This window comes from Indicator indicator, chromosome Z (assembly GCF_027791375.1).
Source record: "Indicator indicator isolate 239-I01 chromosome Z, UM_Iind_1.1, whole genome shotgun sequence".
In the NCBI taxonomy this organism is placed as follows: Eukaryota; Metazoa; Chordata; class Aves; order Piciformes; family Indicatoridae; genus Indicator; species Indicator indicator.
In genome coordinates this window covers 7265525-7289225 of record NC_072053.1, presented here as the reverse complement: position 1 = coordinate 7289225, position 23701 = coordinate 7265525, and the positions used below count along the sequence as shown (strand labels likewise).

Below are 23701 nucleotides of genomic sequence, written 5' to 3'. Positions count from 1 at the left end.
AAGAGAGCACATGGTTGTGATCAGTGGTGCAGGGTCTAGTTGGAGGCCTGTAGCTAGTGGTGTTCCCTTGGGGTCGGTACTGGATCCAGTCTTGTTTGATGCCTTCATCAATGACCTGGATGAAGGAAAGGTGTGCACTGTCAACAAGTTTGCTGATGATACAAAAGAGGGAGGAGTGGCTGACACACCTGAAGGCTGTGCTGCAATTCAGTGAGACCTGGACAGGCTGGAGCGTTGGGCAGAGGTGAACCTCATAAAGTTCAACAAGGACCATCTTCCATCTGGGAAGGAATAACTCCATGCACCAGTACAGGTTAGGGGTTAACTTGCTGGGAAGCAGCTCTGCAGAGAAGGACCTGGCAGTATTAGTGCACAGCAAGTTCATGATTAGTCAGCAATGTGCCCTCAAGGCCAAAAAGGGAAATGGTATCCTGGAGTGCATGAGGAAGAGTGTGACCAGCAGGTTAAGGAAGGTTCTTCTTCCCCTCTACTCTGCCCTGGTGAAGCTGCAACTCAGAATATTGAACCCTGAGTGTTTAGGGAGTGCAGAATAGCATGCATCTGGAATGGAACTGTTCTCTGACAGAAAGGCACCACAGTGAAATTGTCTTTTTAAAAAAAACCAAACTGTGTGCTAATTCAGGTGGAAACTTCCGACCTTACATTTGTATAACTAATGTCAGAAAGTTCATAGCAGAAATAGCCACAGACCAGTTAAACAAGTCCACAAAATATGCCCTGTTGTGGGAGACTTGGTGGTATGCAGAAAAGAGATGCAAGCCACAGAAGTGATCCCAAGCTACAAGAGTGAGTGGTTAGATCTGTGTCTTCACTCTCTGTGCTCACACTTTGATTCAGAAGGAGGTATTTTCCATGGTAGGATGTGACTGAGGGAACATTATCTCGTTGTTAATGTAGTATGGCAGATATTAGGCAAGGTGTTTCTGTATTTTTGGTGGTAGTGGTGTTGCTTTGTTTTTTGTGGGTTTTTTTTGTCTGTTTTGTTTGTTGTTGGGTTTTTCCTTTTTTTTGTTTTGTTTTGTTGTTGTTGCTTAATTTGTTTGAAGCCCTGCAAGAAGAGAGATTTGCTGATTGGCATAAACGCAAATGGAGAAATTGTGGTGCCACTGGTGATTCTGGGGATATGCTGGTTTATGGAGTTGTCTCTAGCATCTGGCTTTCAAGGGTGTGGGGGGGTGTAACAGCAAAACTAGTACATGGCAGATTAGTCCAGTGTGTGTGCTCTCAGTCTCTTGGTAAGACTAAATCAGAGCGAACTGGCATCCTCTCAGTGTCATGTTCTATACACCACATGAAAAACACAGGGAAATGTTGCTGTAAGCATAGAGAAGATGAGTGCTGACTTCTGAATAGCAGTTGTATGAGCTGGTACACAACAGCAGAAGGCACTAAAGATCAGGTCACGCAGTGCTGTTCATTGAATATTGAACTGTGTTGTCATTTTGCTAGTAAACTCTGGGTGCTTAATGGAAGTTTAATGTTAGAAGTTAGAGCTTTTGCTCATTTATCCCAGAGTCTACGTGCATGTGTGTTGTTTATTCACAACTATACAGGATGGAGAGAACTCATATTTTTTTTTTTTTTAGGTAATTTCTCCACTGCGTTTTGAGTTCAGGTTTGGTTTTCTAACATTCTTTGTAGTTGCTTCAACTTCATACCTTTTCCAAGTTGACTGTAGTTGCCCTTTGTTTCATGTCCAAGTGATAGTTGAAGTATTGAGTGTTACCAGAGGCAGTATTAACCTTCATGGAACTTTGCAAAAATTTGTTATTTCATTTTGACAGTGAATGCCCAGTACTGTTTTGAGTACTGTTCTCCAGCCAGTTCTGCACCCATTCTGTAATGTCATGTAAATCTCACTTACGTAGTTCAGTTAGGGAAGCATGTGAAACAATATAAAATAACCTCACTGAAGACAACCATGTAGGAAGTCATCTGCTTCCTCTCTGTCCACAAAATCTGTTCCTTTGCCATTAAAGGAAATTTAATAGATTTTATGAGGTAGCCTTTTTCTTGGCAAATACATGGTGGCTGTTACTCATCTTAATTTCTTCTAGGTGTTTAGAAATAGTTTCCTAACAGTTCTTGATCTTTTCTTGTAGGTTTCTATGAAACAAGTGTAATGTTTCTCATCCCATTCTTCAGATAGGGAGATGAAAGGATCCTGAGGAGGATTTATGTCTATTTTTAAATGCAGTATCTGCTGGAGCACACCTATATTTGGGTTTTGTCCTGTAGTACCTAACTCTGGTCTCACAGAAGGCACAGTGTGTCATACAGTACCTACAAAACCCTCTGCTCTTAGATTTGCTAATAGCCTCTTTGCTCTACTTCCTCAACAGCTTCTGCCTCTGAGTTCCTAAAGCTAAAATAGAACAGTTCCTTGCTTGTAGATCTGGTTGGAGCTTCTTTCAGCTGTAGTTCTGCTAAGGTGGCTAGAGTCAGGATGCATATGTTGAGAAGTGTTTGGATAGTAAAAGGCAAAGAAGATGCTTTCCCCAAGTTTCTCTTTCTGTGTGTGTATAGATAAATGTACATAAAATACATATATGTGTGTATGTTTATTTATTAATGCATGTCAGAGTTGCTTCTAAGCTCTTCAGCCACCTCTATCCTAAATGAGGGATTTGGGACGGGATGTTTGAAAAGCTGAAGATCTTGCAGGGTAGTGTGTTGATAGAATAGAATAGAATAGAATAGAATAGAATAGAATAGAATAGAATAGAATAGAATAGAATAGAATAGAATAGAATAGAATAGAATAGAATAGAATAGAATAGAATAGAATAGAATAGAATAGAATAGAATAGAATAGAATAGAATAGAATAGAATCAAGAAGGTTGGAAGAGACCTCAAAGATCATCAAGTCCAACCTGTCACCCTACACCTCATGCCTATCTAAACCATGGCACCAAGTGCCACGTCCGATCCCCTCTTGAACACCTCCAGGGATTGTGACTCCACCACCTCCCTGGGCAGCACATTCCAAGGGCCAACCACTCTCTCTGTGAAGAACTTTCTCCTCACCTCCAGCCTAAACCTCCCCTGGCGCAGCTTGAGACTGTGTCCTCTTGTTCTGGTGCTGGTTGCCTGGGAGAAGAGACCAAACCCCTCCTGGCTACAACCTCCCCTCAGGTAGCTGTAGACAGCAGTGAGGTCTCCCCTGAGCCTCCTCTTCTCCAAGCTAAACAGTCCCAGCTCCCTCAGCCTCTCCTCATAGGGTTTGTGCTCAAGGCCTCTCCCCAGCCTCGTTGCCCTTCTCTGGACATGCTCCAGCAATTCAACATCTTTCCTAAACTGAGGGGCCCAGAACTGGACACAGTACTCAAGGTGTGGCCTAACCAGTGCTGTGTACAGGGGTACAATGACCTCCCTGCTCCTGCTGGCCACACTATTTCTGATAAGGGCCAGGATGCCATTGGCTCTCTTGGCCACCTGGGCACACTGCTGGCTCATGTTCAGGCGCCTGTCAACCAGTACCCCCAGGTCCCTTTCCACCTGGCTGCTCTCCAGCCACTCTGACCCCAGCCTGTAGCTCTGCATGGGGTTGTTGTGGCCAAAGTGCAGCACCCGGCACTTGGACTTGTTGAATGCCATCCTGTTGGACTCTGCCCATCTGTCCAGCCTGTCAAGGTCCCTCTGCAGAGCCCTTCTACCTTCTAACAGATCAACACCTGCTCCTAGCTTGGTGTCATCTGCAAATTTACTGATGATGGACTCAATCCCCTCATCCAGATCATCAAGAAAGATATTGAACAGGATGGGGCCCAGCACTGATCCCTGGGGGACACCACTAGTGACAGGCTGCCAGCTGGATGTGGCACCATTCACCACCACTCTCTGGGCTCGGCCCTCCAGCCAGTTCCTAACCCAGCGCAGAGTGCTGCTGTCCAAGCCACAGGCTGACAGCTTGGCCAGGAGTTTGCTGTGGGGGACAGTGTCAAAGGCCTTGCTGAAGTCCAGGTAGACTACATCCACAGCCTTTCCCACGTCCACCAGGCTGGTCACCTGATCATAGAAGGAGATCAGGTTGGTGAGGCAGGACCTGCCCTTCCTAAATCCATGTTGGCTGGGCCTGATTCCTTGGCTATCCTTCAGGTATGCAGTGATTGCCCCCAAGACAATCTGCTCCATGATTTTCCCTGGCACTGAGGTCAGGCTGACAGGCCTGTAGTTCCCAGGTTCTTCTGTCTGTCCCTTCTTGTGGATGGGCGTCACATTGACCAGTTTCCAGTCTTCTGGGACCTCTCCAGTGAGCCAGGACTGGTGGAAAATGATGGAGAGAGGCTTGGCCAGCTCATCTGCCAGCTCTTTCAGCACCCTAGGATGAATCCCATCAGGTCCCATGGACTTGTGAATATCCAAGTGACTCAACAAGTCTCGAACTAATTCCACATGGATTTCAGGAGTACAACACTGCTCCTTGACCCCATCAACCAGCTCAGGAGGCCAGTTATCCTGAAGTCCTCCTGCCTTACTGTTGAAAATGGAGGCAAAGAAGGTATTTAGAATCTCAGCCTTCTCCTCATCCTTAGTTACAATGTTACCCTCCACGTCCAATAAAGAGTGGAGGCTCCTCTTGTCCCTCTTTTTAGCATTAATATATTTATAAAAATGCTTTTTGTTGTCCTTCATGGAAGTGGCCAGTTTAATTTCTAACTGTGCTTTTGCCTGTCTAATTTTTCTTCTACATGATCTAGCAACATCCTTAAACACATCACTAGTTGCCTCCCCCCCTTTCCAAAGGCGATAAACCCTCTTTTTTTCCCTTAAATCCTTCAGGAGCTGCTTGCTCATCCAGGCCGGTCGTCTTCCCCGCCGGCTCGTCTTAAGGCATGTGGGAACTGCCAGTTCCTGTGCCTTTAGGAGCTCCTGTTTGAAGTAGGTCCAACCATCCTGGACCCCTTTCTTCTTAAGGACTGTTACCCAGGGAACTTTCTGAATAAGTTGCCTGAACAAGCTGAAGTTTGCCCTCCGAAAGTCCAAAGTGAGGGTTCTGTTACTGCTCCTCCCTATTTCCCTGCATATTGAAAACTCCACTATCTCATGGTCGCTGCACCCTAGACAGCCTCCAACCATCACATCTCCCACCAGCCCTTCTCTATTTGAGAACAGCAGATCAAGCAGAGCCTTGCCCCTGGTAGGTTCACCTAAGAGCTGCATCAGGAAGTTGTCATCCATGCACTCTAGGAACCTTCTGGACTGTCTCCTCTCTGCTGAATTAAGTTCCCAGCAGATGTCTGGTAGGTTAAAGTCCCCCACAAGGACAAGGTCTGATGATCTTGAGACAGCTTCCAGCTGCTTATAGAATATCTCATCGGCCTCCTCATCCTGGTTGGGTGGTCTATAACAGACTCCAACCAGGATGTCAGTTTTGTGTGGCCTCCCTCTAATTTTAACCCATAGGCATTCAATCCTTTCATCTGCAACCTCGAGTTCTGAGGCATCAAAAGATTCCCTACTATACAGGGCCACCCCTCCTCCTCTTCTCCCTTGCCTGTCTCTCCTAAAGAGCTTATAACCCTCCAGTGCGGTACTCCAATTGTGAGAATCGTCCCACCATGTTTCTGTGATGGCAACTACATCATAGTCTTCCTGGTGAACCAAGAGTTCCAGCATGCATGTGGTGATAATTGTTTGGTTATTGCAGGCAGCAGTGACTTACCTCATTCTCAGTGTGACAGATACTCAGAGCAGGTACCTGTACTGCTGTTTTTACTGCAACAGTACCGTCTCCATCTCTGGTATCTGAATGTTGTTCAGGGCAGACGTGGGAAAGTACTTCACTCTGACAAGAGAAAAAAGCTGTTTTTATAAAAATCTAAGCACTCAGTGCCAAAGAAACAGTTGCTTGGAAATGTCATTGAGGCTTTTCCAGAGAAGCTACTGGTGCTCAATGCCAAGATTTACCAAAAAAGGAAGTATAGTTGTTCTCCAGTTTTCACAGACAAGTTCAAACGTCAAACCCCTAAGCTAGAATCAGTTGTATAACAAAGGTAACGCAGTGATGACAAATAAAGGAAATGCAGCCTCTGCTGAGCATGTTAATAAGGGAAGATGACATGATTGGATTTCTGAAGTGAGTAATGCATTCAGGTTACCTTGCTCTACTGTGCACTGTAGGCATATTTTCTCTACCATGACAGACTGGTTATCCTACCAGAGTGCACTGTGAGAAGTGCGGAGAAATAGCAATTTGAATAAAGTGTATAGGAAAAATAAAGTAACCATTATTTGACCTTTATAAATCAGTGCTTACCTTAGATCCTGGAGTAGGACCAGAGAAGGACAGTGAAGCTGGTTGGAGCCCTGGACAACAGGTCTTAGAAGAAGCAGCTGAAGGAGACGGTGTTGTTTAGTCTGTAGAAAAGGAGCTGAGGGGAGACTTCATAGTTTTTTACAACTACCTGAAAGGAGATTGTAGCAAGGTAGGGTTTGGTCTCTTCCTCCTAGTAACAAGTGACAGGAGGAGAGGAAATGGGCTCAAGTTGCACCAGGAGAGGTTTAGATTGTATGTTAAAAGAAACTTTCTAATGAGAAAGATTCTCAAATACTGGAACAGGCTCCCTAGGGAAGTGGTCGTAACCCCCTCCCTGGAGGTCTTTAAAAGATGCAGAGGTGTGGTACTAAGGGACAGGGTTTAGCACCAGGCTTGGTAGAGTTAGATAACAGCTGGTCTTGATGATCTTAAAGATGTTTTCTGACCGAACCGATTCTATCACAAATAAAAACCTGTTACTAAATTTTAAGAGTGAAGATCTTCTTTCCAAAATCCTGTATCATGGAGGTACAGTGAAGTACTGGTGTCTACAACTCTGCATTTGAATAGCCCTAAGGCAGAATGATCAGGACAGGATACTAGTTGGAGGGTAAAATTCTGGAGTTATTTGTGTTCCTTAGGAAGGTGTCCTGAGCTTTAAGAAAACTTAGTTTGTATGTGTTTGATTTTTCAGGAAGTCTGTGCACTTCATGCCTGTGATTGTGAATGGCAGAGCAGTAAAGAAGTGATTCTTGTTTTATTCAGCACAGTGCAGTGAGCTGTTGTTCTTATATGCAAGCTCATTCTCACCATAAAAGATTTATTGGGGTTTTTGTTTGTTTGTTTAATATCTTGAGTCAGTTTCTAAAATTTTTATTTATTTATATTGTTTCACATTCTTTTTAGCTTCTAGTTTGGGGTTGGGTTGGTTTTTTTTTGGTCCTTTTCTTAGATTCTCCCCCCCCCAATTTCTCCTTTAAATGTTTTCCCTGCTTCACTTGGTAAGCAATGAATCTTTAAGTGGATGCCTTGCTTTGTCTTAAATAAATGAATAAAACTCAACAATGTTGATCCTTTTTCATTTTCCCAGTAGTGTTACAGATCACTTAGTCCTTGTAGTAACAGAATTATAGAGCAGCAGAGGTTGAAAGGCACTTAAAATCTGACATTATATACACAAAAGCGCATGTGTATCAGTGTAAATGTGTGCATTGTAGCATCTTGTACTTCAGTGTGTCCATAAATAGATACATGATTTCATATTCTTAACTGTGGTTGATGATGATCTCTTCAGCTTCCATAATATATCTTATGAGGAAAGACAATTCTGCATCAAATCTTGGTGTTAGAGAGCAGGGAATTTTAATACAAGGCTAATTCATACTGTCAGTTGGCAGTTTGAAGCCCCGAAACATCTCAGTTTGCCTAATATTCAGTTAGGGTAGCAAAAGAACTTGTGAAGGGATAGTAAAAAAGCTTTGATAATTTGAGTTTCACCACTGACTGACACTATCAGTATTATGGAACATGAGGGTGGCATGTTTTCAGAAGTACTGGAGAGGAAATCAATCAAATACTGGAGGAATTGCACAGCATTTAGTTCATTGTAGATGTTCTGACAAGAATGATGTTTACAAGAGCTGATGGCAAATTGACTTCTGATTTAAGTAGGCACTGGTAGCTGGAGAGATGAAGCATCCGCGTAAGCATCAACATATAATTCTGGGTATAATCAGAAAAATGCCCCATGGGTGATTGTCTGGCTAAACAAAGGACAGACATGAAAATGTTCTTGCAGAAGATTTTGTTGTCATATATCTTAAAAATTGTGGGTTTTCCCTACATGGAATAGTTATCTATAACCTTCTAGAAATTTACTTTATCTGGAGTATCAGAATCATACTTGAGAAAGACATTGTCAGATACTTGTTTGATGATGGCATATCTAGCATAAAAATACTAAAATATGTGAAGAGCTTTACAGATCACTGAGTTGCCTAATTCTAATTTGAGCTATTTCCTCCTATCAGTAAAGTTGATGAACAGAAATGCAACTATACCAGGACACTCAAGTTATGTTGATTGACTCGCCAAAGTTTATGCTAGTGACCTAGATAAATTTGGTTATGAAGTGAAAGGAAATCACAAATACATTAAAGAAAATAACAACAATTATTTTTTAAACATTACTTTAAACCCAAACAGGCATGGCATGAATCATTCAAGGCTCTTTTCAGTGGTACACGGTGATAGGACAAGGAGCAATGAGTTCAAACTAGAACATAGAAGATTTCACCTCAACATGAGGAGAAACTTCTTTACAGTGAGGGTGACAGAGCACTGGAACAGGCTGCCCAGGGGGGTTGTGGAGTCTCCTTCTGTAGAGACTTTCAAAACCCAGCTGGATGCGTTCCTCTGCAGACTATGCTAGGTGATTCTGCTTTGGCAGGGGGGTTGGACCTGATAATCTCTTGAGGTCCCTTCCGACCTCTGGTATACTGTGATACTGTGTGTATTATTTCACCCCCACGCCTGAAGCCTCCTGTTTTGTCTTTGGTTCTAAAAATTCTTTCTGCAAGCCATGCTAAACACCTTGCTTTTCTGAAGGTGGTGTTAAGAAGTACAAATTAATAAGACGTAGAAATGAAAAATGAAATACAGTTTAAAAAAAGATTTTGCTAAGTCCCTACTTGCACATGGTTGACAAAGAAGCCCTGCTGTCTTGTGGTACTATTTCAAAGCCTTGTTCTCTGCTGAAGTCCAGTTCTTATATAGTGTTTTAAAGAGTTCAATACTGAAGTTGTGTTCTTGCAAAAAGGCTGTAGTAAGTATAATTTAGCAAAATAGATGGATGTGTTAGAGGAGATTATTGGTGAAGGTTGAAGCAAGTGGAAAATGCAAACAAAAAAATGGCTGATTGCTCTTGGAGGCTGAAGAACACAGATTAATAGTCTTTTATGGAAATCCATTGGCTTTGAAAATGTTTGCTCATTCCGAGTAAGTTTGGTGCAGAAGGGAGTCCCAGAATGTATAAAGACTGAAAACTTAATTGGATCCGTCATCTGAAACTAAAGTACTTGAAATAAGCAAGGGATCATGTAGGATGTGCTGAGAAAAGTCAGCCTTCCAAGACTGTTAGTTTGATACATATTACAGGAAAATAACACTAATTTTTAAGAGTTGAGCCTTAGGGACATAGTGATCTTTTCAGATGGGAATAGGTACAGTGTAATGCAGAAAACCTGTCTGTTTGAATTCTTTTTCCCTGTGAAGTCAAAAAGCCCTGCAAAAGAATATTGATTATTATCATTCCTATAATACCTGCAAAATCTCTCTCACTAGCATAATTCCAATGTCCTCAAAGTATTTGTTAGATTCATGCCCCATGTTAGTATGAGACTGGATATGCTGAAGGCAAGCAGGTTTTATACATGCCTTTGACTGGCAGCTTTTTATTGGCTGATTCTTCAGTGCGTGTTCTGTTGCTGTGTAATTATGCTCGTGGGTTGCAGGGGTGTGTGATTTTATTTTATTTTGTTTTTTTGTTTATTAACCAGCACATCTGTTTAATGCTGAGTTAACAGTGCACAAATCAAATTGATAATGCAGCATCCAGTTTTAATTTCAGTGAGTAGTTAGAAAGCAACCAGTGCAAGAAAGCTTGTCTCTTGTAGACGCCAGACACATACTCTTCCCCGAGTCGCGTTTTGGCACCTTGGGTGTACTTCTTGACACTCACGCCCAGGTACTGAGGAGCTTTGAGCTCACGCACATGATGAATAAAGGTTTTGGCCATGGTCTCACAAAAGCAGGCGGTGAAAGCTGGGGTCCTAGGCAACAGGCTCAGTTAATTTCTCATGGATTGCAAAACTGACTGATATTTTATTCTGCTGTAATTCTAAATTATTTGGTGACGTTAGCAAGGGATTCATGGAAGAGGTCTCATGTGGCTTAATAGTGAGACAAGGTACGTTTGCCACATTTGCTGGTATTCTTAAACTGGGAGAAACTGATGGCATTTTGTGAACACTAGGTTATCATTGGTAACATCCTTGACAACCTGGACTCCAAAAAGACTGGCAGAAATTAAATCCTTTAGCAGAAGGAAGGGAAGATATAAAAAATAAAAGACAGCTGCATATAGGAAAAAATGTGATAGGCAATGTTGCCACAAGCTGTATAACATAAAACAAGGTCTGTAGAGATAAAGGATAATTAAATATGGGAATAGCTAGCATAGGAGAATTGCTTCGTTGTTTAATCATCATAAGTCTTTAAGAACAGATAAGGGAAATACTTGTTATGACTGGAAACATATTTACATCTAGCTTGCAGGTATACTGGGCAACCTTTTGAGGTCTATTTTAGGCTTGCTTGTGTTTTTTTTTATTTATTTGCACTTTTACAATGGAAAGAAGAAGCGTTTTCAGAAAAAAACACCAGACTCTTAGAAATGTTCTCAACCCATAGAAGTAGCTCTTCTCTTCATTCTTTACCCATTTTATTTTTAACAAGAACAAAAGAAACTACACCTTTGAAACCTACTTCATTTTTTTTTAATGAACCGCGTAAATACTGCAAGCCAATTATTACTATTACTGTTTTTCAGGTTACGGGACGACAGAATTAGGATAGAAAGGATGGAAAACTTCCACTTTGAATACAGCCATGCTTTGCAGCTGATTACTGATTTTTACGCAAAGGAAGTGCCTGGTAATACAGGTATGTCATAGAATCATAAAATGCACTGGTTCAAAGGGACCCTTCTAGAGGTCATCTAGTCCAGCTGCCCTGCAGTAAGCAGGAACATCCCCAACTAGATCGGGTTGCTCAGAGCCTCATCAAGCCAGACCTTGAATATCTCCAGGGATGGGACCTCCTTCCTGGGCAACTTGTTCCAGTGTTCCATCATCCTCATAGTAAGGAACTTCTTCCTAATGTCTATGTGTTGTTCACTATGTCTATGAAACATGCATCCTGTTAGGCTTTACATAGATAAGGAGTAATATGGGTGCATTCTGTCAGCTCCCATGTACTTGCCCACATCTAATTATTTTAAGTGTTCCCTAACCATCTTCCTCTTTGTAAAGGAGAAATCGTCATTGCTCCAGAATTTTCCACTGGTCCGAGAACCCTTGAATTTCTCAAGGTGCATTGTACCGGTAAAGACCAAGACGAAGAAGGCATTGAGTTCCTCAGCCTCATCCATGTCTTTTGTCAACAGATCTGCTGTACTATTCAGCACTGGGTCTACATTTTCCTTAGTCTTCGTTTTCTAACCAATGTACCTGTAGACACTCTTCTTGTGCTTCATGAACCTTGCTGGTCTCAGCTCTAGATGGGCTCTGTTTTTTCCTAACCCCATCCCTGCAAGCTCAGACAATTTTTCTGTATTCTTCCTGGGTCATCTCACCCTGCCTTCAAGCTCTCGTAGTTCTTTTTTATGTTTGAGTTAATCAGGAGCATCTTGTATATCCATGCAGGCCTTCTGCCACCTTTGCTTAATTTTCTGCACACTGAGATTTTTCTTTTTTAGTTTTGAGAAAGTGAACCTTGAAAGTGAATGATAATTAAATAGAAATTGATACAGGGTTACCATCTCTTTTATCATATCTGTGTTTGAACAGATTAAAATTCACACATACAGTAACTGAGGGAAATTATTCAACACCTGAAATATTCAAGATTGTGTGCACATTAGCACTCTAAGAACAAAAGACCAGCTTTAAAAAAATCTCTGAAAAAATGTAATAAGGTTTTAAAAATACCATTTTAGGTTAAGATGTCATGGAGTGAATCTTATTGTTGCAGTTGCAATAAGGCATGTAGCAGACCACTGTTTAGAAATGCTATCAAATATGAATGGCTGTCTCACAAATACAGAATCATATTATACAGACCATCTGAGGCCAATAAATCACCAAGCACGTGTACTAAGGTGTGGTCACTCCTTTTAACTTGCACATATATTGCCTCACTATGGAGATTCCAGGATTTACTTAGTTCGTATACTTAGAAATTTCATATGCCAACAGTTAATAATTTTTTAATGAAGAAATACCTATGGCTTCAAATGTTTAATGTTTCATGATGGGTTTACATTAATGCTCTATATTCTCTGGAACCATAAGTGTTAGTTTGGGACCTCACTTTAGGTTGATTTATAAATAACATACAACACTGTTTTACTAAATTGAAAAATGGATGATGCTTTTTCTAAAATAAGTAACAAACAGTGGGTTAATAAGAAAATCACATTATTGGTTTGTTTTGGGTTTTTTTTTTAGGTCCTCAAAGACTGTCTATAATACTAAGCTTGGATAAGCCTGTTATTTGCTCTCTGTCAGCAGTAATTGCATACCTCAAAGAATTTAATTTGGAGAAGATGCTTTACAATCCAAGGTAAGTTACCTTATATAACCTTCCAATTCAGAACACCAATGCACATACCAGTGCTATCTTGTAAGTTTTAGCAGACAACATCCTCTCCATGTAATGAACCCACCTGCTAGAGTAATAAACACAATTTTGTGAAAAGTATAGCTTACATTTAGGCTCCTAATCAGAACCAAGAGAATCAAGTGATTTCTTTTTTTCTCTAAGTGGTGTTTCTTGAAAACGTTTCTGAGCATGTTTGTGTAGATATTGCTATTAGTAATGTAAATGAACATGCACTTCTGCCGAGTTTTTTGGAAACAAAATGCAAAAAATACATACTAGGGGTAAATTTTGAAGTTTGTGGATCAATATTAGCTGTCGTACCTCAACCTCAGTCGTATTTTGTGAACAAAATTTAGGGATTGTGCTAGCTTTTAACCAATTATATAAAAAAAAGAAGGTTGTAATTTCACTTTGCAGATGTTTTATTTTGCTGGAGTTATATTAAACCCCCCCCTCTTTCTATATCTCTGGAAGCAGGTATAAATCATAGAATCGTAGAATTGTCCAGGTTGGAAGGGACCTCCAAAGGTCATCTAGTCCAACCCCCTCTGCACTAAGCAGGGACATCCTCAACTAGATCAGGTTGCCTAGAGCCCTGTTGAGCCTCACTTTGAGTATCTCCAGGGATGGGGCCGCAACCACTTCCCTGGGCAACCTGTTCCAGTGTTCCACCACCCTCATAGTAAAGAACCTTTTCCTAACATCCAATCTAAATCTGCTCTTCTGTAGTTTGAAGCCATTGCCCCTCATCCTATTACTACAAGCCTAGTGCGTTATAATGTTTAGAGAGTAGTCAGCAGGTCTGTTTGAGTTGGTTGACCCAGTTATGAATTAGAGACAAAAGACACATTCAAGATGTCCTGGATTTTTAAAACTACCTTGAGTTGCCTCATTGGTAACTAGGAAAGGGGAAGCAATCATGTAAAACATTATTGATAGATGTCACTGTGCATAGTACTACAAAAGCACACAGAGATGGAAATAATCTTGTCTTCCTTTACATAGTTCAACACTTAGGTGTATTAGATATGCTCAAATGAGTACTCAAAATTTGTGACAGGATTATACAAGTGGAATCAAGTTAAATTGGAAAGATACGGCCACTCAAGCATCCTTTTATCCTGTCTTGCACAAGTATAAAAGATTGCCATCCCACCTGGCTTAGGTTTGAGGCTTACTAAATGTTTTGTTGAAACAGCTTTATCATATGGATTCTGTGTGAATTTTTCTCTTCGTCTCACTATTGCTCTGTCCTGTAACTAAGCAGGATTTAAGAAAGTAACTCTGGCTACAAACCAGAAACTTAAAAACGTCTTGTTAGTTGTAGATCATTCACATGCTGTATGAGATTCTTAGAGTTTCAAGCCTTATTTTGAGGGGCTTCCTACATTATCAGTTTTTTTGTGGGTTTTTTTAACGCATTAAAAAAATTACTGCAGGTGTCAGATTTGAATAGTTTTCAGGTATCTACTAAAATATTTGGAAATCATTTATATTTTTTTTTCTGGATTTTAGAATGGATTTGCTTCCCTAAGTTTGGCTGGGATAGAGTCATTTTTCTCACAAGAAGTTGGGAAGCGGTCACATTCAGAATAACCAACCAAATCATCCAGTGGAGTATTCAATATCATACTGGTGTCATGCCTACTATTAAACCCAGATGGTGTCCAGGCAGAAGCGGTATTCCCTAGGCATCAGTATTGGGGCCAGTTCTCTTTAGTATTTGTCATCAGTGGTCTGGAGGAGGGGTTGAGTGCTGCCTCAGTAAGTTTGCAGATGACACTAAACTGGGAGTGAATGTTGATCTGCTTGAAGGTAGGAAGGTCTGCGTAGACATCTGGCCAGGCTGAGTCTGTAGACTTGGAACAGTGGCAGAAAAGTTCCTGGGGATGCTGGCTGACAGCCAGCTGAGAATGAGCTGACAGTGTGCTCAGGTGGCCAAGAATGTCAAGAACATCCTGGTCTGTATCAGGAACAGTGCGGCCAGCAGGAGCAGGGCAGTGATCTGTGCCCATGTACATGGCACTGGTCAGGCCACACCTTGAAAGCTGTGTTCAGTTTTGGGCCTCTTGCTCCAAGAAGGACATTGAGGTACTGGAGTCTGTCCAGAGAAGGGCAACAAAGCTGATGAAGGGTCTGGAGAACAAGACTTAACGAGAGGCTGAGGTTGTTTAGTGTGGAGAAGAGGAGGCTGAGGGGAAGACCTTATTGCTCTCTATAGCTAACTGAGAGAAGGCTGTATTGAGGTGAGGGCTGATCACTTCTCCCTAGTAACAAGTGACAGAATGAGAAGAAATGGCCTCATGAAGAGGTTCAGATTGGATATTACAAGAAACTTCTTCACTAAAATGGTTCTCAAACACTGGACTAGGCTGTCCAGGGAGGTGTTTAAAAGATGCAGAGCGGTGGTGTTAAGGGATATAATTTATTACCAGACTTGGTAGGTAGATAACAGCTGGACTAGATGATAATTCTGAATTCTAAGGGTGGGAGAGGGTTGCCACATCGATTTTTTGGTGCACAGCTGCGCTGTTCTGTCTGTTGTGTTTTATATCATTCAATCTATATTACTTAATTAGTGTTATTGTTACTCCTGTTGTTCATTCCTCCTTTATATGGTTGTGTTAAACTCTCCTTATCACAACACAGGGGATTTTGCATTTCTCTCCCATTTTTTTCTTCTAATCCCACCAGGGTGGGGGGCAGCTGCATTGTACTCATCTGGTGGCATCCTCTAAGCCACCTACTTTGCTTCATCCAGCAAGGAATGTTCTGATCTGTGATGCTCCTTCTTGTTTGGCTTCTTTGTTTTTGTTTGGGTTTTAGTGGGCTGGGTTTGTTTTCCAATGCTTGAGTGGCCAGAAAAATCTTGAGAGAGTTCCTGAAGAAGGAAGTGTACTCCAAGGAAATGTCATTCTGTGGTAGCAGTTGTAGATTGCTATACACAATCATGCCCAATATACAGTCACACATAAGATGAATGTTCTTTCATAGAATCATAGAACCTTTTAGGCTGGAAAAGATTATGTGGTCCAACCATAAACCTAACACTGCCATGTAGGCCTTCTAGTTAATCAACATAGGGGGAATATAATGCTATGGGAAAGTATGGAAACGCTGGGAAATATCTGATGGGGAAATACAATATTCATCTCTTATGTAGAAGTACTTCAGTAGTAGAGGAGAGATGTCATTATGTGAAGGCTTCTCTAGTAGCAGTCAGTCACATTTGTAATAGCTTCATCTTGAAATCAAGTGTAATTACATGCTGGGAAGGAAAAGCACTAAATCTTAGGGTTGGCATTTGCCTACTCAGGGTTGCTTTGGTGGACATTATGTTAATATGTAACTATTGGAGTGGAAAGTCAATGAACAATTTGATAGGCTATGTAGAAATAAAATACATTCTTAGAGATAAGTTTGTTCCTGTGCTCAGAGGCTTAAATTCTACTGTATGTATTTCTGAAACCTTTATTGCTTTGACTACCTGATACTGAATTCTACTTGATGATTTTAGTCTTTTGCATGCATTGTAATAGTGAGCCAAATACTGAGGTAAACTCAACTTCAATGTTTTTCCTAATGCCAGTGAAATTATATCTGGATACTGAAAAGTGAAAGCGTTTTAAGCAAAGCATGCCAGACTCATGGATCTTCTGTTATTCTGCAGGAAATAGAGAAATACTTCCTATGTGCTGTGAAGCAACTTAAAATTCCTAGAAGAATTCAGGTCAGTGAGCATATACTGATGAATCAGTGAGCACAGAGCCAGAGCTGTGAGATAGTTTTTACTTTATTAATATGGGTGACACAGATCTGGATGAAAAATACCTACCTGACAGGAAGAATGAAAAAAAAAGTCCTTATACTTCTGTACCTTCTTATCTGAGATGAAAAAGATTCCATCTGCATTTAATATTAAAAGTCTTGAAGCATCACTTAAACGATGAGGCATCCTCCTTAGTGGAGAGGAAATAAGTTTTATTTTAGTATTTACAACAAGCTCTTGTATCTACTTCTAATGCGCAATATTAAAAAAATAAAATAAATTCTGCCACAGCAGGACTCTAGGGTATGACTAGAATTTGTTTAGAGTTCTAGCAGCAACAAAAATAGGCTTAACAATAAATGATACAATTTTTTAAACCTTGTTTCTAATACCTGCATGTACTGATAGTTTTATTGTTTTTTGACAGGAAGTTGGTACCCATCTAGGAGATGTTTCCAAATACAACTGCATACATGGTTTTGCTTGAAAAAATTTTTGCATAGCAGTTGCTGTGAAAGCGTCTCTCAGTATATTTTAGTTTTGCCTACATGTTTTCTAGTGTATTGGGGATGAAAGAATCATAGAATCAGTCAGGGTTAGAAGGGACCACAAGGATCATCTAGTTCCAACCCCCCTGCCATGGGCAGGGACGCCTCACGCTCGATCAGGCTGGCCAGAGCCTCATCCAGCCTGGCTGCAAACACCTCCAGGGATGGGGCCTCAACCACCTCCCTGGACAACCCATTCCAGGCTCTCACCACTCTCATGGGGAAGAACTTCTTCCTCACGTGCTAAATCTCCCCACTTCCAGCTTTATTCCATTCCCCCTAGTCCTATCACTACCTGATGTCCTAAAGAGTCCCTCCCCAAAGAGAGAGACAGTAATCTTTAGATTTTGAAGAGTGATAGATGAACTTCAAGAAATGCAGGGAATGAAAGAGCCAGATGTCTTTCTATAAGGAGGAGAGTAGCTTTGGGAGTGGAGAACTAACAGCAATGAAGATAGAAGACAGAGACAGAAGTGAAAGGGTTGAGAGGAGAGTTAAAGTGGCTTTGAGAGAAGAGAGAAAGAATTTGAGAAGAGAAACATTTGACTGTACCTTATAGTAGGGATGAAAGGGAGTTGTCAAGGTGAGATTAAGAGAAAAGTTAAAATGTAAATTCTTCAGCTTACAGTGGTGGATATCTGTGATTTTTCAAGGGGAAGAGAATGAGAAATGGAGGGAATGGTGCTCATAATGCTTTCGTATCTCTTGGGTGCCAATGATGTCAGAAATACATGGATACAAGACAATGCATAGGCTTACTTGCCCACTGTAAGAAAAAGATTACTGAAATTTTTCTGGAAGGTTTTAATGTTAGCTCAGGAACATGAGAGACTGAAAAAGGAAGGGCTTGGTTTTCAGAAGAGATGCTTAGCAAAGGATTTGCCATCTCAAGACCACAGAAGAAGTGCAGCAGGTGGGATCCCTTGCACTCTGGACATTTGGAGCTTGAAGAGTGCTGAGGCTGTGTGCAAGGAAAAATAGGCTGAGAGTGTGCAAACATTTGGGCGGAACAAAGTTGCAGGCTTTCTCCTTGGGGTGAGTTCAGTGGAGAAAAAGAAGACGAATTCAGGATTAAAATGATGGAGTTAATTTCTGTTTCTCTTGATCTGTCCCAGGCTAGTTTCTGTTCTTGTCCTGTGTTTTGTATTTCTCAGTTAATTATTTTGTGTATGTATGATTGTTTTCATTTTGTCACTGGTATAGCAAGAGGTTTCTGGACTTCTGTGGTATCTAGGATCCAGATCAGAAATTCTAGCTCTGTGGCAATACTCACTGAAGTCTGGGCCTGATATCCTTTGCTATACTTAGACTGTTATCAATGTCTTTTACACTTAAAGAAAGGTAATGCTTCTCAGAAATGGAGAGACTTGATTTTACACCTTAAATGTGAATAGGGATCCTGCAACTCTTGTCTAAATATATAGGTTTGTTCTGTGTTTACTTACCCTTAAAAATCTACAAGACACAGTCTCTAGAGGTCTACAGCAAAAAAAAAAAAATCTGCTGTCTAGTAGGCTTTCAACACAGTGCCTTGCAGCTTTGTTGTGAATTTTTGACAGATTTGCAGAATTAAAATAGTTGAGAACTACTGGTCTGAATAACATGTGTTCACTGAGGCTGGGTTACTGAGTATGAAATCATATATGATAGTTCCTGGGGAGAGAATAATGACTTAAAGCATAAAAAGTGCCCTTCACTGCAAGATTGTCAGGAGGCAGAATGACCAAGAATATCCAATTTCACAGGTAACACACAGGATTCCATGTCTGAGGATGTAGTTCACAATCCTAACACAATCATAGTAACCCTTTAATCAGAGAGAATCACAGAATTGTCAGAGCTGGAAGGGATTTCCAAAATCATCTAATTCCAACCCCCTTGCCATGGACCAGGACACCCTCCACTAGATCAGGTTGCTCAAAGCCCCATCTAGCCTGCCCTTAAACTTCCAGGGATGGGGCTTCTACCACCTCCTTGGGCAACCTGTTCAGTTTCTCACCACCCTCATGGAGAAGAATTTCTTCCTAACATCTAATCTGAATCTATCCATTTCTATTTTTGCTCCCTTCCCCCTAATCCTATCACTACCTGACACCCTAAAAAGTCCCTCACCAGCTTTCTAGTAGTCCCCCTTAAGATACTGGAAGGCCACAATAAGGTCTCCTCAGAGCCTTCTCTTCTCCAGACTGAATAGCCACAACTCTCTGTCTGTCTCCACAGGAGAGGTGCTCCAGCTCTCCGATCATCCTTCTTTGGACACACTCCAGCACATCTAGATCTTTCTTGGAATAGGGGCTCTAGAACTGGAGGTAGTACTCCAGGTGGGGTCTCACCAGAGTGGAGTACAGGGGGAGAATCACCTCCGTCAACCTGATGACTGTGCTTCTCTTGATGCAGCCCAGGATGTGATTGGCTTTCTGGGCTGCAAGTGCTGACTTGCAGCTCACATTGAGCTTCTCATCCACCAGCACTCCCAAGTCCTTTTCTTCAGGGCTGTTCTCAAGCCAGTCACTGCCCAGCCTATATTGGTGCTTGGGATTGCCCTGACCCAGATGCAGGACCTTGTGTTTGGTCTTGTTGAACTTCATGAGGTTGTCATGGGCCCAGCTCTTCAGCCTGTCAGGTCCCTCTGGATGGCATCCCTTCCATCATCACAAGTGATTTTATGAATAGGAAGCTCTTTCTCATGAGTGTTCCCCGAAAGTTTCCTAAACATTACTAGAAACTTTGTGTTTCTTTTTTTCTCTCTTTCATTTTTGTCAGCCCAGATGGCATCATCCTACCTTGCCTTGCTCCTGAGTAATGGACTTGCCAGCCTGTTCCATCATGTTTTGTGTTGAAGCACTTGAAACAGTGACAAGTGTGTTCCTTGAAACTGGAGTCACACCTACAGAAAGCTTTCAGAATTGTGATCCAACTGAAGTGAAGGGTCATTTTTTTGGTGCAGGAGATTGCTGATAGCAGCAAATTAGAATTTCTCACAAGGAATTTGTGACATGTTCCTGTAAAATCAGCCCTGACTTAGTATTTGTTTACAGTTTTTTTTCTTAAGCCATTTGGTCCCTACAAAGAATCTCTTTGTTCACATTTATATCAAGTTCTGATCACAGTTGAAGGAATATGAGGAGGTGGAAGCAAAACACGTTTCATGCTGTGGTCAGGCATATACTGCAGCTGGTTTTGACTGTTACTCATACACTCTAAGCTCTTTATTACCAAAGTTAATAGTAGAGTGGAGTATCTCAGATAAAGCGAACACCTGGATAATATCAAACACACATAATGTATGCTGTGAGAGCATTTTCAGCTTACCTGATTGTGAAAGAATAGTACATATGCTCAGCTGTAGAGCAGAGGTAGTTGTCTTTAAGTACTCCTTACTACCAACTTATTCAACTTATTGTGAACAGAGTATGCTCTGTGTTTAGTGTTCTTACCAGTGTCTTACTTGACACTGGTCAAGTGAAGTGGGGAAACAACACTAGAAGTAGTAAATCTCTTGTCTTGAAACTCATGCATGGATGATTGAGGGTTGATTGAGGATTGGCCAAAGGCATCCTTTTCAATTTTGGGAAGAGATGGAAAGATTCATGCCCAGTGTAACAGAGCATGGGCTTGAGTAGTGGCAAATGGAAATGCAGCAGAATGCAGCACAGTTTAGGTTAGTCCTAGATGCAGAAGAGGTAGGTGCTTTTGGAAGAGTTGGTTGTTGGTCATAGGGGTTGGGAGTCAAGCAAAAATCATTCCTATTTAATTTTTGCTAGCATCAGCAGTTGTGACTGAAGATGATAAAAGGAAGTACTGTTTTATTGCTTGTAGTATTGTGTACTTTCGGAAGTGCTGCTGCTTTTGCCTCCAAGGTGGCAAACTGGACAACTCTCTTAGTTGCTGGAATAGCACACTAATGACTATAGGTACAGTTGAGCTGGCTCTACTTCCAAACTATCATTGAACTTCCTGAGGGTGCTTGATTGATTGAATCTACTTCTTTGAAAAACAAAACAAATTGTGGAAAATATTTCTAATTTGACCCATTTTTAGAAATAAATTTGCTAGCAAGTCGAAACCCCAGCGTACAGTGTGCCTAAATAACATGAATCTCTGAATATTTCATGTTTCTGAAAGTCTCAGTGTTGTTTTTAATATAGCAACAATGCAGCTGCTTGTACCTCACAGTAAAGTTTATGCATTTGAGTTCTTTCAGGGAGTTTAAAATCCAATGCACTGAAAAAAATTTTGTGAAAAGTCAGGAAAGCAATTTTAACTCCCACCCAGCAAGTCATTCTGTTTAGTCTAAGAAAGGTAGTGTCCTAGATTTTGTGCAAAGGGCAGTCAGCAGTGTGATTAATCTAGACAATCATGACTTGATTTGTCAGAAAGCATTTAGTGAGAGTCTTGCACCACCTCACAGTGCTGACTACCACAAGTGCATGTCTGAGACAGAAATAATTTTCATATCTAATATGATTATAAATGTAATACAATTATTTTATTAATGTTGATTCTAAACTAACAGTGGCTTTGAGTTGGTCTCATCGTATTCTACTGAGGAGTGTCAAATAATCAAGTAGTTTAATTCGTGGCTGTTTAATATTAAATTCGTATAGTTTAATATGCCCTTTATTTTCTTGAATAATTGCACTAAAAGTTGTTAATAAAGGAAAATTTATTTTGGTATGTTGTTTTCATAATGAATTGTGTTAAAAGTCTCTTGACGTATTAAATCTTAGGTAACAGGAGAGTTGGATTTTATTCTAATCTTTGTCAGTTTTTGTAGGAAGCTGGAAAATGAGTAATAAATACTACTTTCCCAAGCAGTAAATTTTAACAAATTGTTATTTTTCGGTTCTCTTTATTTGAATAGATTTTAATTTCTTGCTTAATCTTTTTTCTTTTAATTTTTTGTAACTGATGAATTCTCTCACATGAGAAACTTGTCAATGCTTCACCATTATGTCTGTGCCTAATTTAAAATAGAACATATGAAATTCCTTTCCCCAGCAATTTCAAATGGTTGTCAAGTGAAGCTGAATATATGACAATGAATGGGGCAACAATGAAAAATCTGGAAATTTTACAGAATCAGGTAAGGACAAGTGTAGTTGTTTTTTGTAAATGCTGAGATTTTCACAGCTGTTTGGCATACTTCTCCCAATGAAGTTAGTGAAGTTAGTTTGCAGATTTCACCCAGAAAGTTTACTCTTAAAGCCATAAATGGCTTTACTCTAAAGCCATAAATGAAAATTAATCTGTGCTGGCTTTTAGAATGTGTTAGGAACCTTATTGCACTTTGATTAGCAAGGAACTTTCCTAAACGTGAGCAACTGCTGTCAAGTCAAGTAATATGACTGCAGGTTTTTTTTTTTTTCTTTTGGGTTACTGCACAAACCTTTGTGGACAGACTTAATTTAACTTCTTTAATTCATTCCATTCATTTTTATAAAAAGATTTTCTGGTTAAAGGAAAAACATTCTTACAGTATCACATGACAACTGGAGCTCATTCATGTAAGGCATTGTTGGTGAACAAGATCAGTGGATGCAGTTGCCATTATATTGAAACCTGAACAGAATGTTGAAGAGGCATGATGAAATCCTTTCACTACTTCATTGATTGTTCAGTTAAAAATAAGGATGCTGCTATTATTCTTTTAGACTGATATGAAGACAAAAGGAAGCTTGCTCTGGGTCCTGGATCATACTAAAACTTCCTTTGGACGTCGAAGATTGAAGAAATGGGTAACCCAGCCCCTCATGAAATCCAGGTGAGGTATTTTTTTTTATCTTGGGCTAAATCTGTATTTTATAATTATGAATTGGAGTATGCTCAAAATATGTATCTTTCCTGAAGGCCTGAGATCTGACATAGAATCACAGAATTGTTAGGATTGGAAGAGACCTCAAGGATCATCTAGTTCCAACTTCCCTGCCACAGACAAGGACACCTCCCACTAGATCAGGTTGCCCAGAGCCACATCCAGCCTGGCCTTAAAACCTCCAGGGATGGGGCTTCTACCACCTCCCTGGGCAACCTCTTCCAGTGTCTCACCACCCTCATGGTGAAAAACTTCTTCCTAACATCCAATCTGAATCTACCCATTTCTGTTTTTGTTCCATTGCCCCTAGACCTATCACTGCCTGACAGCCTAAAAAGTCCCTCCCCAGCTTTCTTGTAGTCCCCCTTAAGATACTGGAAGGCCACAACAAGGTCTCATTGGAGCCTTCTCCAGACTGAATAGCCACAACTCTTTGGTCTGTCCTGATAGGAGAGGTGCTCCAGCCCTCTGATCATCCTCATGGTCCTTCTCTGGACACCTTCCAGCACATCCAGATCTTTCTTGTAATAGGGGCTCCAGAACTGGATGCAGTACTTCATGTGTGGTCTCACCAGAGCAGAATGGAGGGGGGAAATCACCTCCCTTGACCTGCTGGCTATGCTTCTCTTGATGCAGCCCAGGATGTGATTGGCTTTCTGGGCTGCAAGTGCACACTGGTGGCTCACATTGAGCTTCTCATCCACCAGCACCCCCAAGTCCTTTTTTTCTGGGCCACTCTCAGCCTATATTGGTGCCCAGCCTATATCGGTGCTTGGGATTGCCCTGGCCCAGATGCAGGACCTTGCCTTTGGTCTTGTTGAACTTCATGAGGTTGTCTTGTGCCCAC

General features: G+C 41.0%; 1 protein-coding gene across 1 annotated transcript in view; it reads left to right on the top strand.

The window, feature by feature from the left end:
• Positions 1-23701, top strand: part of MSH3 (mutS homolog 3) — a 153871-nt gene that overhangs the window by 50731 nt on the left and 79439 nt on the right. The window contains exons 6-9 of the mRNA XM_054398282.1: positions 10891-11003; positions 12569-12683; positions 22041-22125; positions 22694-22803. Of these exons, the coding sequence (XP_054254257.1) occupies positions 10891-11003; positions 12569-12683; positions 22041-22125; positions 22694-22803 (423 nt within the window). The remainder of the gene's footprint in view (positions 1-10890; positions 11004-12568; positions 12684-22040; positions 22126-22693; positions 22804-23701) is intronic.